General features: G+C 51.2%; 1 protein-coding gene across 1 annotated transcript; it reads right to left on the bottom strand.

Annotated features, from left to right (window-relative positions):
* Positions 1-1,021: 1,021 nt before the first annotated feature.
* Positions 1,022-17,697, bottom strand: LOC138351294 (eukaryotic translation initiation factor 3 subunit A-like). Its single transcript, XM_069302930.1, has 4 exons — positions 17,527-17,697; positions 13,245-15,380; positions 12,410-12,804; positions 1,022-1,439 (listed from the first exon to the last, which is right to left on the bottom strand). The coding sequence occupies exons 1-4, from the start codon at positions 17,695-17,697 to the stop codon at positions 1,022-1,024; spliced, it is 3,120 nt and encodes a 1,039-aa protein (XP_069159031.1).
* Positions 17,698-18,699: the final 1,002 nt, after the last annotated feature.

The following is an 18,699-nucleotide window of genomic DNA, read 5'->3' on the forward strand; positions in this document are numbered from 1 at the left end:
GCGCTCGAGACCTGGCTCGGGATCCTCACTTGACTCGGGGATCCTCACTAGACTCGGGGATCCTCACTCACCTGCCTGAAGGACTTGAGTTACAAGAAAACAGAAAGATACTAGAGGCCTCAAGAGTACCTCAGAGAGAGAAGCGAAGCGGAGAGTATGAAAATAACCCATCAAAAAAACTGTTTCATAGCAACATCAGCAGGAAAACAACAGTGAGAGAACAGAGTGATGAATTAAAACTGAGAAAATGGGAGGACAGGTATACACAGAGAATGACAATGAACAACTCAACAGTAAAAGATTCCTGGTCTTCACAATACAGCAAGGAGTAGCCCCGGATCTGAGAGAGGTGGCGATGGACCAAGTAGCTTTGAAAGAATTTGAAATTTGTAGAGATGAGGTTAGAAGGCATCTGCTGGGGCCTGACGCGAAGGCCATTGGACCTAACGGAATCCTGAATGAATACTAAAAGAGGGTGCAGAAACACTGTGTGTGCCACTCTATGGGGAATAATGGGTTACTGGACACAGGGAACATTCGTAACATTCCGTGTGAAAGACATACGGAATTAAACTTTACGTCACTGTAAGACAAAAGTGTTACAGGATTACGACCTAAAAATTCTCGGAGGAATTGAGAGGAGATACAAACTATTTAGCACGGGTGGTACACACACAAGGGGACACGAGTGGAAACTTAGGACCCAAATGAGCCACAGAGACGTTAGAAAGAAATTTTTCAGTGTCAGGGTAGTTAGTAAATGGAATGCACAATGAAGTAATGTGGTGGAGGCTGACTCCATCCACAGTTTCAAGTGTAGATATGATAGAGCCCGGTAGGCTCGGGAATCTGTACACCAGTTGATTGACAGTTGAGAGGCGGGACCAAAGAGCCAGAGCTCAAACCCTGCAAGCACAACTAGGTGAGTACACACACACACACACACACACACACACACACACACACACACACACACACACACACACACACACACACACACACACACACACACACACACACACTATCCCCGGGCAGATGGATGCCTGCCGGGCAGATGGATGCCTGCCGGGCAGATGGATGCCTGACAGGCAGATGGATGCCTGCCGGGCAGATGGATGCCTGCCGGGCAGATGGATGCCTGACAGGCAGATGGATGCCTGACAGGCAGATGGATGCCTGACGGGCAGATGGATGCCTGACAGGCAGATGGATGCCTGACGGGCAGATGGATGCCTGACAGGCAGATGGATGCCTGACGGGCAGATGGATGCCTGACAGGCAGATGGATGCCTGACGGGCAGATGGATGCCTGACGGGCAGATGGATGCCTGACAGGCAGATGGATGCCTGCAGGGCAGATGGAAACTCGTAACAAGTTTTTAGTCCAAAGTCCTAAATTGTTGGCGAATGATACAGCTGACTGGAATTTCGGTAATGATCTGGAATCCATATTGATTTGAACTTTACGCAGACATATGTACCTGATATGTGTAGTAAGTATACATTACCCGATATACATATATGTACCTGATAGGTAGCCAAAGATGAGGCGCTAATTACTGCACTATAAGCTGTTAGCCTACTCTAAGAGGCCCGAAGTTACTTCCTTCTCGTCTATGGAAACATTTAGAAATTGGGGCCAGTTTTGAAAGCTACCGATACCTACATGGTTCCCCATCCCCTCCTCCTCCTGTGTGAAAACGTCCAACACTGCCCATCTCTCATCTTAGGAACCGTCCAACACTGCCCATCTCTCATCCTAGGAACTGTCCAACACTGCCCATCTCTCATCCTAGGAACTGTCCAACACTGCCCATCTCTCATCCTGGGAACCGTCCAACACTGCCCATCTCTCATCCTAGGAACCGTCCAACACTGCCCATCTCTCATCCTGGGAACCGTTCAACACTGCCCATCTCTCATCCTGGGAACCGTCCAACACTGCCCATCTCTCATCCTGGGAACCGTTCAACACTGCCCATCTCTCATCCTAGGAACCGTTCAACACTGCCCATCTCTCATCCTGGGAACCGTCCAACACTGCCCATCTCTCATCCTGGGAACCGTCCAACACTGCCCATCTCTCATCCTAGGAACCGTCCAACACTGCCCATCTCTCATCCTGGGAACCGTCCAACACTGCCCATCTCTCATCCTGGGAACCGTCCAATACTGCCCATCTCTCATCCTGGGAACCGTCCAGCACTGCCCATCTCTCATCCTAGGAACCGTCCAGCACTGCCCATCTCTCATCCTGGGAACCGTCCAACACTGCCCATCTCTCATCCTGGGAACCGTCCAACACTGCCCATCTCTCATCCTGGGAACCGTCCAACACTGCCCATCTCTCATCCTGGGAACCGTCCAGCACTGCCCATCTCTCATCCTAGGAACCGTCCAGCACTGCCCATCTCTCAACCGTGGAAATGTATAATAAATAAATCTACCATAAAACTGCTGGTAGTATCTGCCCCCATACATCCACCTCCACCCTGGCTCCACACCCCTCCAAGGCAGCAGTTTATATCCGTCACGAATCTGGATAAAAGGGCAGCAAGAGTAAGGCTGGCGGCGATTTAATTAATAAGTGCCTTCAGAGGCTCGGACAGTCCGCCCCCCTCGCCGTATTTAGAAGGCTGGCAATCGTTCTCTGATCGACTTTTTGCATGACGGCTCCGGCCCTGTCTCACATGCGAAGCTGCCAGATTATTGTTGGGGAGAAGATGGCAGGGTTGCTACAGATCTGGTGAGGGATTGTGTGTGTGTGTGTGTGTGTGTGTGTGTGTATTCACCTAGTTGTGTTTGCGGGGGTTGAGCTTAACTCTTTCGGCCCGCCTCTCAACTGTCAACCAACTGTTTACTAACTACTTTTTTTTCCCCACACCACACACACACACACACACACACACACACACCTACCTCAGGAAGCAGCCTGTGACAGCTGACTAACTCCCATGTACCTATTTACTGCTAGGTAACAGGGGGGCATTCAGGATGAAAGAAACTTTGCCCATTTGTTTCTGCCTGGTGCGGGAATCGAACCCGCGCCACAGAATTACGAGTCCTGCGCGCTATCCACCAGGCTACCAGGCCCCTCGTGTGTGTGTGTGTGTGTGTGTGTGTGTGTGTGTGTGTGTGTGTGTGTGTGTGTGTGTGTGTGTGTGTGTGTGTGTGTGTGTGTGTGTGAATACTCTGGGACTCGAACGCCAGCTCTCGGTTCAGACGTGCAAATGGCCGCACGAACATGTGCCACTTGCGTCCCTCTCTCTCCCCCAGAAAATCTTGCAAAATTCTCCCCAGGACTCCTCCTCCTCCTGACTACCAACAGGTGAATATATATATATCTTATTATGTAAAGCTGCTCTGTGTTTCCGTGCTGCTTCCCTATTATACAGCGACTCAAAGACAGAGTCAAGGCTTCATAACTCCTGGAGGTTATATATACCACTCCTCTCTTTGGGGGGCTCAACCCCCCCTGCTGTAAATATGAAGGCTGCTGGTATTGTTATGTGACCTTGATCTATACGTGGGAGTCTCTCTCTCCCACACACACACACACACACACACACACACACACACACACACACACACACACACACACACACACACACACACACACACACACACACACATTAAAAACAACACCCGGCGATATATCCGTCAGTGTGTGGATGTAGTTACATAATTATATGTACATGTTATCATTTTATTCAACAGTGTGATTATAACTGGAAGGTCATGGTAGTGTGGGAGGACAGCTGGAAGGTCATGGTAGTGTGGGGGGACAGCTGGAAGGTCATGGTAGTGTGGGAGGACAGCTGGAAGGTCATGGTAGTGTGGGAGGACAGCTGGAAGGTCATGGTAGTGTGGGAGGACAGCTGGTAGGTCATGGTAGTGTGGGAGGACAGCTGGAAGGTCATGGTAGTGTGGGAGGACAGCTGGAAGGTCATGGTAGTGTGGGAGGACAGCTGGAAGGTCATGGTAGTGTGGGAGGACAGCTGGAAGGTCACGGTAGTGTGGGAGGACAACTGGAAGGTCATGGTAGTGTGGGAGGACAGCTGGAAGGTCATGGTAGTGTGGGAGGACAGCCGGAAGGTCATGGTAGTGTGGGAGGACAGCTGGAAGGTCACGGTAGTGTGGGAGGACAACTGGAAGGTCATGGTAGTGTGGGAGGACAACTGGAAGGTCATGGTAGTGTGGGAGGACAGCTGGAAGGTCATGGTAGTGTGGGAGGACAGCTGGAAGGTCATGGTAGTGTGGGAGGACAGCTGGAAGGTCATGGTAGTGTGGGAGGACAGCTGGAAGGTCATGGTAGTGTGGGAGGACAGCTGGAAGGTCATGGTAGTGTGGGAGGACAGCTGGAAGGTCATGGTAGTGTGGGAGGACAGCTGGAAGGTTACGGTAGTGTGGGAGGACAGCTGGAAGGTCATGGTAGTGTGGGAGGACAGCTGGAAGGTCATGGTAGTGTGGGAGGACAGCTGGAAGGTCATGGTAGTGTGGGAGGACAACTGGAAGGTCATGGTAGTGTGGGAGGACAGCTGGAAGGTCATGGTAGTGTGGGAGGACAACTGGAAGGTCATGGTAGTGTGGGAGGACAACTGGAAGGTCATGGTAGTGTGGGAGGACAGCTGGAAGGTCATGGTAGTGTGGGAGGACAGCTGGAAATACCAAAGTAACGACGGAATTGCCTGGAAGGTCGATTTTTGTAGGGTAACTGGAAGCTCAAAGAAAACTGTGAGTTCTAGCAAGGTCCTCGCAAGTGCCCAAGTGTTTAGGTTGAAATCAAAGTGTTAACTGGATGCAAACTGTTCCTGGAAATACTAACTGAAAAAATGGATGAAGAAAAAATATATATATATGCCATAGGAATGCGAAGAGAAGGAGAAAAAGGAGAAAAAAAAGGAGATAGAAATGAGAGGATCCATTTTGCGAAGGGATCGTGAAAAGTGTGGGAGATAGAGATTACATAGAGATGTGTTGGGATGAGCAGGAGGCATCGCCATGCAGCATCTCTCTGCTGGGTCACGCGAGGTCACTAGAGGTCAGCCTCCCCCCCCCCCCCCCTACACGTCACAACACAACTGGGATCCTCTCGGACGTAGATTCGAACCTCGTCACGGACTTTGTGGATTTCTTCCCCTACACGTCACTTAGCTCTTGACCGGCGAGGCTCGGCGGTCTTGTTATCGCACCTCTGAACACACCTGAGACACCTGTTATCGCACCTCTGAACACACCTGAGACACATGTTATCGCACCTCTGAACACACCTGAGACACATCTTATCGCACCTCTGAACACACCTGAGACACATCTTATCGCACCTCTGAACACACCTGAGACACATGTTATCGCACCTCTGAACACACCTGACAAAACACCTGTTATCGCACCTCTGAACACGCCTGACAAAACACCTGTTATCGCACCTCTGAACACGCCTGACAAAACACCTGTTATCGCACCTCTGAACACGCCTGACAAAACACCTGTTATCGCACCTCTGAACACGCCTGACAAAACACCTGTTATCGCACCTCTGAACACGCCTGACAAAACACCTGCCAAATACACCACAGTGTGACTGCACCACATGGCTCATTATGAGTAGATGAGCGGCGTCTCTACCACCGGCCCCGTGCTATCTTGAGGTTATCTTGAGATGATTTCGGGGCTTCTTTTTTTGTTAATGTCCCCGCGGCCCGGTCCTCGACCAGGCCTCCACCCCCCAGGAAGCAGCCCGTGACAGCTGGCTAACACCCAGGTACCTATTTTACTGCTAGGTAACAGGGCATAGTGGTGAAAGAAACTCTGCCCATTGCTTCTCGCCGGCGCCTGGGATCGAACCCAGGACCACAGGATTACAAGCCCTGCGTGCTGCCCGCTCGGCCGACCGGCTACACTAAACTAATGCATCTTGGTTATCTACTTTAAATAATTTTGTTCGTTTTTTGAAACGACTGAGAGAGAAATTTTGTGGTGTTTTGTGTCTTCCCAATTTTGCTGAAGATTTTGTCGGACCGTTTTAGCAAGCGACTTGTCTAGGTGTCTGTTTATCAGTGCGAACTCTGGCTCTTTAATGTGGCTCTTTAATGTGGCTCTTTAATGTGACTTTAATGTGGCTCTTTAATGTGACTTTAATGTAACTTTAATGTGGCTCTTTAATGTGGCTCTTTAATGTGACTTTAATGTGACTTTAATGTGGCTCTTTAATGTGGCTCTTTAATGTGGCTCTTTAATGTGACTTTAATGTGGCTCTTTAATGTGGCTCTTTAATGTGACTTTAATGAGGCTCTTTAATGTGGCTCTTTAATGTCACTTTCATGTGGCTCTTTAATGTGACTCTTTAATGTGGCTCTTTAATGTGGCTCTTTAATGTGGCTCTTTAATGTGGCTCTTTAATGTGGCTCTTTAATGTGACTTTAATGTGACTTTAATGTGGCTCTTTAATGTGGTTCTTTAATGTGCCGCTCTATACGTAGGCTTTGTACCTGGGCGCTCTATTGTTTAATTATATTGAGAATTTGTATAATATCCACAACAGTACTTTTGTTGCTCTCTCCCTTCATCTCTTGTTAATCGGAGCTGTTTCCTCTGGCCATAACAAGTTCTTCTGTAATTTATTTTGGGCGTGGATTATCTCTGCAACCAAAACAATTTTTTTTTTTTTAGCGATGAACACCTTGTTGGTGGAGGCGGGGAGGGGGGGGGGGGTAGGGGAGGAGCACCTCTTGCTAGGGTCGGTGTGGGGGTGTGTGTGGGGGGGGGGGGGGGAGAGGGGCATCACACGAAGGGCAAGTGATGCGAACGATATACCCGTCCAGCAGCTCTCCTAACCCTCTCGTTAAGGCCGCCCACTCGACACTCCGCGCCATCAATTATCCCAACCAATCAGATTCCGCCATAGCAATCATGAATGACATTTTGATTCTCGGATTGGTCCGTTCATCGCCCAACCTCTCATTTCACTGCATGCAACCCAGCTGTTTACAAGTCTGCAGTTGCAATTATGACCACTGGTGATTGTTATTGATTCAGCCACTCCAGGAGGGTTAGTGCCGAGCCGCGAGGCTCCGCGACTCCTCCTTGCTCGCGATTGGACGATTATTTCACCTTTTTGTGCTCCTTCAGAAGTTTGATACGTCAAGATGGACGCCAGAAGAAATGAAATCATGTAATGCTTGCTTGTGTTTTCTACGCCAACAGATCAGAGTCGGATAGTCGTGCAAGCGTCCACACGCTACGCTGCAATGTGGTGTGTGTTCAATATCCACAACAGGGCACAATATACGCTTCTGCAAGTACCGTTCTTGTGGCTGAGGCGGCCATCTGCGTCGCCTCAGGTCTCTTACAGCCCTATAGTCACCTAGCCACAGAAACAATGTAAACAGATGTCTTCAGTTTATATAGTCTGGCTGGCCACAGAGGTGGTGTATGGTTCTGAATAGTTGATGCTCCTACAGCCACCACTGAGGGGGCAGCTGTGGCTCCTACAGCCACCACTGAGGGGGCAGCTGTGGCTCCTACAGCCACAACTGAAGGGGCAGCTGTGGCTCCTACAGCCACCACTGAGGGGGCAGCTGTGGCTCCTACAGCCACAACTGAAGGGGCAGCTGTGGCTCCTACAGCCACCACTGAGGGGGCAGCTGTGGCTCCTACAGCCACCACTGAGGGGGCAGCTGTGGCTCCTACAGCCACAACTGAAGGGGCAGCTGTGGCTCCTACAGCCACCACTGAGGGGGCAGCTGTGGCTCCTACAGCCACCACTGAGGGGGCAGCTGTGGCTCCTACAGCCACCACTGAGGGGGCAGCTGTGGCTCCTACAGCCACAACTGAGGGGGCAGCTGTGGCTCCTACAGCCACGACTGAGGGGGCAGCTGTGGCTCCTACAGCCACGACTGAGGGGGCAGCTGTGGCTCCTACAGCCACGACTGAGGGGGCAGCTGTGGCTCCTACAGCCACGACTGAGGGGGCAGCTGTGGCTCCTACAGCCACGACTGAGGGGGCAGCTGTGGCTCCTACAGCCACGACTGAGGGGGCAGCTGTGGCTCCTACAGCCACCACTGAGGGGGCAGCTGTGGCTCCTACAGCCTCCACTGAGGGGGCAGCTGTGGCTCCTACAGCCACCACTGAGGGGGCAGCTGTGGCTCCTACAGCCACCACTGAGGGGCAGCTGTGGCTCCTACAGCCACCACTGAGGGGGCAGCTGTGGCTCCTACAGCCACCACTGAGGGGGCAGCTGTGGCTCCTACAGCCACCACTGAGGGGGCAGCTGTGGCTCCTACAGCCACCACTGAGGGGGCAGCTGTGGCTCCTACAGCCACGACTGAGGGGGCAGCTGTGGCTCCTACAGCCACCACTGAGGGGGCAGCTGTGGCTCCTACAGCCACCACTGAGGGGGCAGCTGTGGCTCCTACAGCCACCACTGAGGGGGCAGCTGTGGCTCCTACAGTCAATGTTTAGTGAATAACTTACTAGAGTGACAAGAGTGATTGGTTAAAATACCTGCCCGAAGAACAGGCAGGTTGATCACTGTGACGAAGCAATAATCAAGAACATGGTTATGGATCTTGTAGATGGAGTCGCGGCTTGTTCGGCCTCGTCCAATGTTCTGTCGCGAGGCTGTTCTTAGTTGTTCTTAACCATTTGTGGGGGAACGGGGGGGGGGCGGGGGGCGGGGAGGAAGAAGTTGTAAAGATGGTAGATACCTTAAATGGTGGCAGGGGGGGGGGGGGGGATTGTGTGTGGCATTACATGTGAGTGAGAAGTGTGTGGGTGTGAATGAGTTATGCTTGTGAGTTAAGCTTGTGAGTTGTAGTAAGATAACGTGAGTTAGACCCGAGTCAGAATGCGAGTGTGTGATTTTTTTGATCAAGTATGAGGTTGATCCTAGTGGTACTGTCAGTGGGCACTATCACTAGCAACAGTACTATTAGTAGTAGGAATAGTTGTGCTCGGTAGTGACAGTAATAGTGATATTAGCTGTAGGAATAGCAGGAATAGTAGCAAGGTATAATAAGAGCAAAGGGAAGGGAATTATGAGAGGGGAAAGCGGCCAAGCCATTACGACTATATAGCATTTGGAAGGGGTCAGGATAAGGATTTGGAATGGCGCGGGGAGGGGGGGGGGGAGGAATGATGCCCAATGACTAAGACGGTCGGGGATTGAACTCCGACCTGCAAAACTAGAAGTTAGTACACTAGCAGAAGCAAATTAGCCATAAATGCCAAATCGCACAAAGCGGCGTCTTAACAACCTAGTTGACCAGACTCCAGGAGGCCTGGCCAGAGACCGAGTCGCGGAGACACTTATCCTCGAAACCATCTCTCTGGAGGTAATCTCAAGGTAGCCGTAGAGTCATCATGAGATCCGTCATCAAGGAAGGACGTGAAGGCTATACTCTCCGCTGTGCCCAATAAACACTCCCTATCCATGGGTTACCGACCCTCGCTCCACCGCCTACCACCACAGCATGAATCACCAAGTGTGTGATTTAAGACACCAGTCCAAAATGTAATTAGCTCCTGAGGCATGTGGAACGATCGTCATATCTTGCAGCGTCCCAAACGACGTAAATTAATCTTGTATCCCACAAAACCCACGACTTGAGTATATAAGCTCTTGAGGCCGCACTCTCTTTCTTGACTCGATCTATCGCGGCCGAGAGACGAAGCTGACTCTAATTTCGCTACGCAATTAAGATCTGACTTTTGCGTGAAATTCGTGTAATCTCCGGGTGGCCCAAGACGTTTGCGATCGTCAAACTCTCAACCAATTGTGCACAAGTGTCCGCCGCCGCCAGCGTTACAAAGACCTTCTTAGTATTGCAAGTAAGATGCATCAATTTCAACATTTTTGGTTCTGCAATGCCGTACAAGTAGGCGAGGACGTTCTTAAGAGTACACGCGGCACTTCGTTAACCAGGTACTTGAAGCCTTGTGAGAAGCGAGTGAAAAAAAGGATAATCAGAAGAATTTTTTTCCTGTGTCTGGTATTCCTGATGGGCGGCGAGTTGTCTGGGGAGATGGTAGAGTGATGCTGTGAAGGAGAGCATCATATCTTATGGACAACGTCCTTAGCATCTTGCCTCACGCTATATCACAATGAACCAGCTCGCGTTCTTGAAAAAAGATTGAAGAGTCTGAAGGCCCTCTACTTTTTGTCTGTATTCTTTCTCTAACGCACGCGGCGGATTCCAAACGGATTTAAAGATAAACCGTCTGATGGATCCGCGAGGGAGTGGTTGACGACGGAAATTTATGGAACTAAACAAAACGCTGTGAAACTCTTCAACTCCTGACGAAGGCGATTGCGAACTGGGAAAACCTTCTTCCCCACGCGATGTCTGACTCGGATGCCAGCTTAGATCCTATCACAGATGAGTATGAGCCATTTGACTCACTGAGTATACTCCTCATATTCCGCCTTATATGCCAGACTCACTGTGAGAATAATAATAATAATGATTAACAGCAACTATATAATTAACATATATAAACGATGGGGCTTACTCTGCGTTCGCGGTTATCCGTTTTTGTTAGCGAAAGACATACGCGGCTACGAACTTAGACAGGAACTATGCAACGCAGAAGATGTATAGGGATTGTAAGTAGACGGATTGTAGTGGGGGAGGGGGGGGTGGAGTGAGGTGGAGGTTGAGGGGGGTTTCAAAATGGAAGAAACGGGGGTCGGGTTGCAACATGACGCCACCCCGTCATCCATCAGGGGGAACACAATGTTGCAACAATGCACGGATTTGCACTGATAATCTACGAGATGAAGCGGACGGGTCTTGGAAGACCTGGGAGCCCTTGGCGGCATCTTGCCTCCCTGCAGCGTTCCTTGAGCGGCCCTGTGTTTGTGTGTATGTGGCCCTGTGTGTGTGTTTGTGGCCCTGTGTGTGTATGTGGCCCTGTGTGTGTATGTGGCCCAGTGTTTGTGTGTATATGTGGCCGGTACACCTGTTCACTCCAGCCACAACTGTACACCTGTTCACTTTGGCCACAAATTATACACCTGTTCACTCCAGCCACAACTCTAATGATTTGAATCAATCACTTAGGATTACAACATCTAAATCTATTGGATTAAGTGAATTACAGGTAAAGATGATCGATTAGAGCTGATTAGGTAGAAAGGTAGTATTAGGTAGAAAGTGGATCAGGGGGTAGTGCTGGCCTGGTGTAGGTGGGTGTTGCTTAGTAACGGAGAGTGGGAAGCTGTGTCCATCTTTCTCTTATCTCGTGGCAATCCGGAAAACAAACATCAGCATCATGGTTTTGCTGTGTGTGTGTGGGGGGGGGGGGGTGTTTGTGTGTTGGGAGTGAGGGGGGGGCCAAGTGTGTGTGTGTTTTGAGGAAAGTGCTAGTTGGTGTGTGTGTGTGTGTATGTGTGTGTGTGGGTGGGTCTGTGTGTGTGTGTGGATTTTGCAGATTTTTGGACTTATAGTTTAGGTGGGTGTTTCTTTAAGTAGGGGTTCCATGCTGGAGCAACATACTCAATAATAAATCTCAAATAAGGTGAATATAATACTCGAAATGGACCTTTGTCCAAGTTTGCCAGTATGGCATATGCTGCCCTAGTTATCCTGCTGATGTGCGTGTCATACTTGCTAGATATTCAGTTATGTCCACTTTCTAAGTCTCTCTCTCTGTTTTCACAAGTTGCAAGCACCCTTCCCTTCATCCTGTACTGTGTTTGAGGTCTGTTTGCTCCAATTCCTATCCCCCATAACCTAGGTTACTCTAGTAGCCATTTCTCAGACCATCTTTGGAGATTGTCGAGTTCATCTTGAAATGTACTGTAATCTTCCTCAGTTCTGATTCGCCTTATTAGCTTTGCATCGTTAGCAAACCTGGATAAGAATTAGCCTACTACGTCTGTAAGATCGTTTACATATATTAGGAACAGGATGAGCCCTAATGCCACCCCTTGAAGTACTCCACTCATTAACCCTCTCTCTCTCCATTCTGATACCTCTCCTCTTAGGTTGGTGTGTGTGGGGGGGGGGGATGAAAAGGGGTGGATTGGGGGTGTGATTCCCCCCCCCACTTGTAGCCACACTCTTTCCCACTTCTATACACAAGGGATACACACACACACACACCTGCCAACTTACCCAAAACTCGCGGGTCGAGTACACTGTAAACTTTGTGGAAGAGAAAAACAAATGCATTTTCCTGAACATTATTTAGTAGAATGTTCAACTTCTCCTCCACACCTCTCTTTTCCAACCTCTCCTCCACACCTCTCCTCCACGCCTCTCTTATCCAACCTCTCCTCCACACCTCCTTTATCCAACCTCTCCTCCACGCCTCTCTTATCCAACCTCTCCTCCACGCCTCTCTTATCCAACCTCTCCTCCACGCCTCTCTTATCCGACCTCTCCTCCACGCTCTCTTATCCAACCTCTCCTCCACGCCTCTCTTATCCGACCTCTCCTCCACGCCTCTCTTATCCGACCTCTCCTCCACGCCTCTCTTAACCGACCTCTCCTCCACGCCTCTCTTATCCAACCTCTCCTCCACGCCTCTCTTATCCAACCTCTCCTCCACGCCTCTCTTATCCAACCTCTCCTCCACGCCTCTCTTATCCAACTTCTCCTCCACGCCTCTCTTATCCGACCTCTCCTCCACGCCTCTCTTATCCGACCTCTCCTCCACGCCTCTCTTATCCGACCTCTCCTCCACGCCTCTCTTATCCGACCTCTCCTCCACGCCTCTCTTATCCGACCTCTCCTCCACGCCTCTCTTATCCGACCTCTCCTCCACGCCTCTCTTATCCGACCTCTCCTCCACGCCTCTCTATCCGACCTCTCCTCCACGCCTCTCTTATCCGACCTCTCCTCCACGCCTCTCTTATCCGACCTCTCCTCCACGCCTCTCTTATCCGACCTCTCCTCCACGCCTCTCTTATCCGACCCTCTCCTCCACGCCTCTCTTATCCGACCTCTCCTCCACGCCTCTCTTATCCGACCTCTCCTCCACGCCTCTCTTATCCGACCTCTCCTCACGCCTCTCTTATCGACCTCTCCTCCACGCCTCTCTTATCCGACCTCTCCTCCACGCCTCTCTTATCCGACCTCTCCTCCACGCCTCTCTTATCCGACCTCTCCTCCACGCCTCTCTTATCCGACCTCTCCTCCACGCCTCTCTTATCCGACCTCTCCTCCACGCCTCTCTTATCCGACCTCTCCTCCACGCCTCTCTTATCCGACCTCTCCTCCACGCCTCTCTTATCCGACCTCTCCTCCATCGCCTCTCTTATCCGACCTCTCCTCCACGCCTCTCTTATCCGACCTCTCCTCCACGCCTCTCTTATCCGACCTCTCCTCCACGCCTCTCTTATCCGACCTCTCCTCCACGCCTCTCTTATCCGACCTCTCCTCCACGCCTCTCTTATCCGACCTCTCCTCCACGCCTCTCTTATCCGACCTCTCCTCCACGCCTCTCTTATCCGACCTCTCCTCCACGCCTCTCTTATCCGACCTCTCCTCCACGCCTCTCTTATCCGACCTCTCCTCCACGCCTCTCTTATCCGACCTCTCCTCCACGCCTCTCTTATCCGACCTCTCCTCCACGCCTCTCTTATCCGACCTCTCCTCCACGCCTCTCTTATCCGACCTCTCCTCCACGCCTCTCTTATCCGACCTCTCCTCCACGCCTCTCTTATCCGACCTCTCCTCCACGCCTCTCTTATCCGACCTCTCCTCCACGCCTCTCTTATCCGACCTCTCCTCCACGCCTCTCTTATCCGACCTCTCCTCCACGCCTCTCTTATCCGACCTCTCCTCCACGCCTCTCTTATCCGACCTCTCCTCCACGCCTCTCTTATCCGACCTCTCCTCCACGCCTCTCTTATCCGACCTCTCCTCCACGCCTCTCTTATCCGACCTCTCCTCCACGCCTCTCTTATCCGACCTCTCCTCCACGCCTCTCTTATCCGACCTCTCCTCCACGCCTCTCTTATCCGACCTCTCCTCCACGCCTCTCTTATCCGACCTCTCCTCCACGCCTCTCTTATCCGACCTCTCCTCCACGCCTCTCTTATCCGACCTCTCCTCCACGCCTCTCTTATCCGACCTCTCCTCCACGCCTCTCTTATCCGACCTCTCCTCCACGCCTCTCTTATCCGACCTCTCCTCCACGCCTCTCTTATCCGACCTCTCCTCCACGCCTCTCTTATCCGACCTCTCCTCCACGCCTCTCTTATCCGACCTCTCCTCCACGCCTCTCTTATCCGACCTCTCCTCCACGCCTCTCTTATCCGACCTCTCCTCCACGCCTCTCTTATCCGACCTCTCCTCCACGCCTCTCTTATCCGACCTCTCCTCCACGCCTCTCTTATCCGACCTCTCCTCCACGCCTCTCTTATCCGACCTCTCCTCCACGCCTCTCTTATCCGACCTCTCCTCCACGCCTCTCTTATCCGACCTCTCCTCCACGCCTCTCTTATCCGACCTCTCCTCCACGCCTCTCTTATCCGACCTCTCCTCCACGCCTCTCTTATCCGACCTCTCCTCCACGCCTCTCTTATCCGACCTCTCCTCCACGCCTCTCTTATCCGACCTCTCCTCCACGCCTCTCTTATCCGACCTCTCCTCCACGCCTCTCTTATCCGACCTCTCCTCCACGCCTCTCTTATCCGACCTCTCCTCCACGCCTCTCTTATCCGACCTCTCCTCCACGCCTCTCTTATCCGACCTCTCCTCCACGCCTCTCTTATCCGACCTCTCCTCCACGCCTCTCTTATCCGACCTCTCCTCCACGCCTCTCTTGTCCGACCTCTCCTCCACGCCTCTCTTATCCGACCTCTCCTCCACGCCTCTCTTATCCGACCTCTCCTCCACGCCTCTCTTATCCGACCTCTCCTCCACGCCTCTCTTATCCGACCTCTCCTCCACGCCTCTCTTATCCGACCTCTCCTCCACGCCTCTCTTATCCGACCTCTCCTCCACGCCTCTCTTATCCGACCTCTCCTCCACGCCTCTCTTATTCGACCTCTCCTCCACGCCTCTCTTATTCGACCTCTCCTCCACGCCTCTCTTATCCGACCTCTCCTCCACGCCTCTCTTATCCGACCTCTCCTCCACGCCTCTCTTATCCGACCTCTCCTCCACGCCTCTCTTATCCGACCTCTCCTCCACGCCTCTCTTATCCGACCTCTCCTCCACGCCTCTCTTATCCGACCTCTCCTCCACGCCTCTCTTATCCGACCTCTCCTCCACGCCTCTCCTATCCGACCTCTCCTCCACGCCTCTCTTATCCGACCTCTCCTCCACGCCTCTCCTATCCGACCTCTCCTCCACGCCTCTGTTATCCGACCTCTCCTCCACGCCTCTGTTATCCGACCTCTCCTCCACGCCTCTCCTATCCGACCTCTCCTCCACGCCTCTCCTATGCAGCCTCTCCTCTACACCTCTCCTCTACACCTCTCCTCTACACCTCTCCTCTACACCTCTCCTCTACACCTCTCTCCTCATCTCGCTCCCCTCTCCCGTACCTTCAACACACTGGCAGCGTTCATCGGGTAAGGACCCAAAACATATGATGGCACCGGGAGCGGGGTGCAGGAGCAGCGGTAGGAAGAGGTTCGATGTTATCTGGCGAGCGGTGAAAGGCTAGGATCCCTCTGTGAATAAGATCGCGTGATCCTACGCCATGTTCTGTTTGCTCTCCCGCGCAGCCATTACCCATGCATCATGTCGGCCCCAGAGATGAAATGCGCCTCGTTTTACCCGACGAGGGCGGAGGTGCGCCCGGCTAAGTGTATATGGCTCTGGCTATCATTATTCATAATGGTTGGAAATGAGCTTGTCATGGTGCAGATATTGGGCGGAACGGGAACCCCACACGTATCGAATCGATCAAAACCACGCATATTCTGCGCCCAACTGCCCACCACGGCCCAAGGAAAAAAAGTAATGAGGTTGCCAGGTGCTAAAGACTTGTTTATCTGATTGTGTTCTGTTGTGCAGGCCAGCCAGCCAGCCTCTGATGGCTCTGATCTGATGGGCGCTGATGTGGTGTTGAAGACACTACAAAGCTATCCAGTCAGTCAGTCAGGCAGGCAGGCTTCACATGGTTATGTCAGCCCTACTGTCAGCCCCCACGCCTCCCCACAGTCAGCCCCCACGCCTTCCCATGTATCGTGGCGTTCCTGACTTCGCGGCGCCTTTGATAATTATACAGTGTGTCAGTCCCACAACCAACAACAGTCGAACAGACGCCACAAAATTATCTGAACACTAACTCTGCCACGAGATATCCACCATATCACGCTTGAAACGGACTGTCCAATTAAAAAAAATAAAAACTCCGTCAGAGGCATCTGAGTTGCTGTTCAGAAAATCTGGCAGTAACAGAAATATTCAGAATATTCAGCATTGTGCCCAACATGGTTGGGCACAATTCCTCCCCCCCCCCTCCCCCGTCCCATCCCAAATCCTTATCCTGATTCCTTCCAAGTGCTGTATAGTCGTAATGGCTTGGCGCTTTCCCCCTGATAGTTCCCTCCTTCCCCATCCATAACCCCAGCTATCATTTTTTTTATTTTTATTTATTTTTTTTTTTATTTTCTACCACAAACGTGGCCACACATTTACAATACTAACAAACATATATACATTTTCTTCTGTCCTCCATGGCAGGATGAGAGATCTATTAAACATATAATTCAGTGATTTATTGAACAATCAACCACAGAAGGTGATTGTAGTGCTTTTAAAATGCTAATCTAACCTACAAACATGAGAGAAGGCCTCCCCCCCTGACCACACTAATGACTCATCCCACCCGTCTTAAGTATACAGAACACGAAACAATAAGTATAAATTTGATAAGTTTAGATTTAGAAAATACCTGGGTAAATACCGGTTCGGTAACAGGGTTGTTGATTTGTGGAACCAATTACCGCGTAACGTGGTGGAGGTGGGGTCCCTCGATTGTTTCAAACGTGGGTTGGACACGTATATGAGTGGGATTGGGTGGTTACAAATAGCAGCTGCCTCGTATGGACCAATAGGCCTTCTGTAGTTACCTTTATTATTATGTAATTATACTAAACGAAGCATAGTTTCAACGGCTGTAGTGAGGTAAACAGTACCATACAGAATACATCTGACCCTTCTGCTCGTGTGGCTCTCTGATGGAGGTCCAATCAGGTAGCACTTGACGGCCACTCAGTTGGGGAAAATCAGGTGAATTAGGCGTCACCCAGGTGAGACGCAGCAAGATCCAGCTCACGTGATCATTAGAACTGTTTATATCGTAAGAAACACATGCATGATTGCATCAGTGGCAACCAGCGTGGACCTTTTGTGGTGTTCACCTGTGTCCGCAGTGCGCCTGGTCCTCGTAACTGGCGTAGAGAGTCTGTCTGGGTTGACTGCAATTATCTCCTGGTTATGCTACGATGTTTTTCCTGGTTTGAGCGGCGGCGGCGCCATCAACCAGAGGCGTCAGCGCGTCCACCAGATCTGGGCTGATGTAAGCCCGCGTCTCCCACTGCTAGATAATTGCATTTACCCATTCAGAAGCCTCAGTGGTAATCAAATTATTATCAGAACTGCCATCAGCTGCATGCCGGCGAATTCTCCTCAGTGAGGCGTCCGTCAGGCAGTTGACAGCTCCCAGGGGTGCCAACACTGATGAATTCCCTAGATTATCATCAATCTTCAGGGGGCGTTGATCCACCATTCATTCGCAGTCTTTAGCGCAATAATTTAGCGATGATTTTCTGGGATATTCCGCGGAAATTAAGATATGTCATTTACCAGTCAGAATATTAAAATTACGGAAATTGATAACCTCAGAAGCCATTGGTAACATTGATGACCGACACTTCGGCTGGAAGGTGAAAAATTAGTCGATTTGTTTTCCCCGGTAAAATAATCACAATTCAAGGTTGATATAGAGCTTCATTTTCTTTGACATCACAGTGGGGGTTAGTTATTAAAGATTCTAAGGTACCGGGAATTTCGTTTAGTAATGCGAACATGGAAGATCAGCGGCTATCTTCACGTATAATAAGGCGCACTTTTGGTCGGCGGCCCCACCGGCCCATTTTTCAGTTTCATCATTCTGATTTTCGTGATTTAGCCATATGATAACTAGCTCCTCGAGCCGGTTGCCATGCAAGATGTTCACGAACGGAGGAGTCATGAACCCCGTGATCCAGGTTCCCGACCAACACAGCTTGCAACGTTGCACCAACAAGATTGTCATTGTCGCATGTTGGGAATTCCCTCTCTGGCGTACGGAGCTTCGGGAACCTGCCGTGAGAAGTACTGGAGATCCAGATGTAATCAGTTTCTGCTAACTGCTTATCCAAGTGGTGGGAGATGAGGAGAGATGTGGGCATCACCGGAGCATGCAGCCTCCACGCTGCTGCCTCTCCTCCCCCCCCTCTTCCCCCCCCCCTCTCCCAGCACTCCGTGATGGAATCCTTAAGATCAATCAAAATATTTATGAAGAAGCACCTTACCTGCTGGCTGGTCTGTGGTGGGCGGTGGTGGTGGTGGCTTAGTCACTGTGGGGCAGGTGAGAGGCCCGCCGGGGTGGTGGTGGTGGTGGTTGTGTAGTGGTTGTGTGTGTGGTGGTTGTCTGGTGGTGGTTGTGTAGTGGTTGTCTGGTGGTGGTTGTGTGGTGGTTGTCTGGTGGTGGTTGTGTAGTGGTTGTGTGTGTGGTGGTTGTCTGGTG

The sequence above is a fragment of the Procambarus clarkii genome, chromosome 49 (assembly GCF_040958095.1).
Source record: "Procambarus clarkii isolate CNS0578487 chromosome 49, FALCON_Pclarkii_2.0, whole genome shotgun sequence".
NCBI classification, from domain to species: Eukaryota; Metazoa; Arthropoda; class Malacostraca; order Decapoda; family Cambaridae; genus Procambarus; species Procambarus clarkii.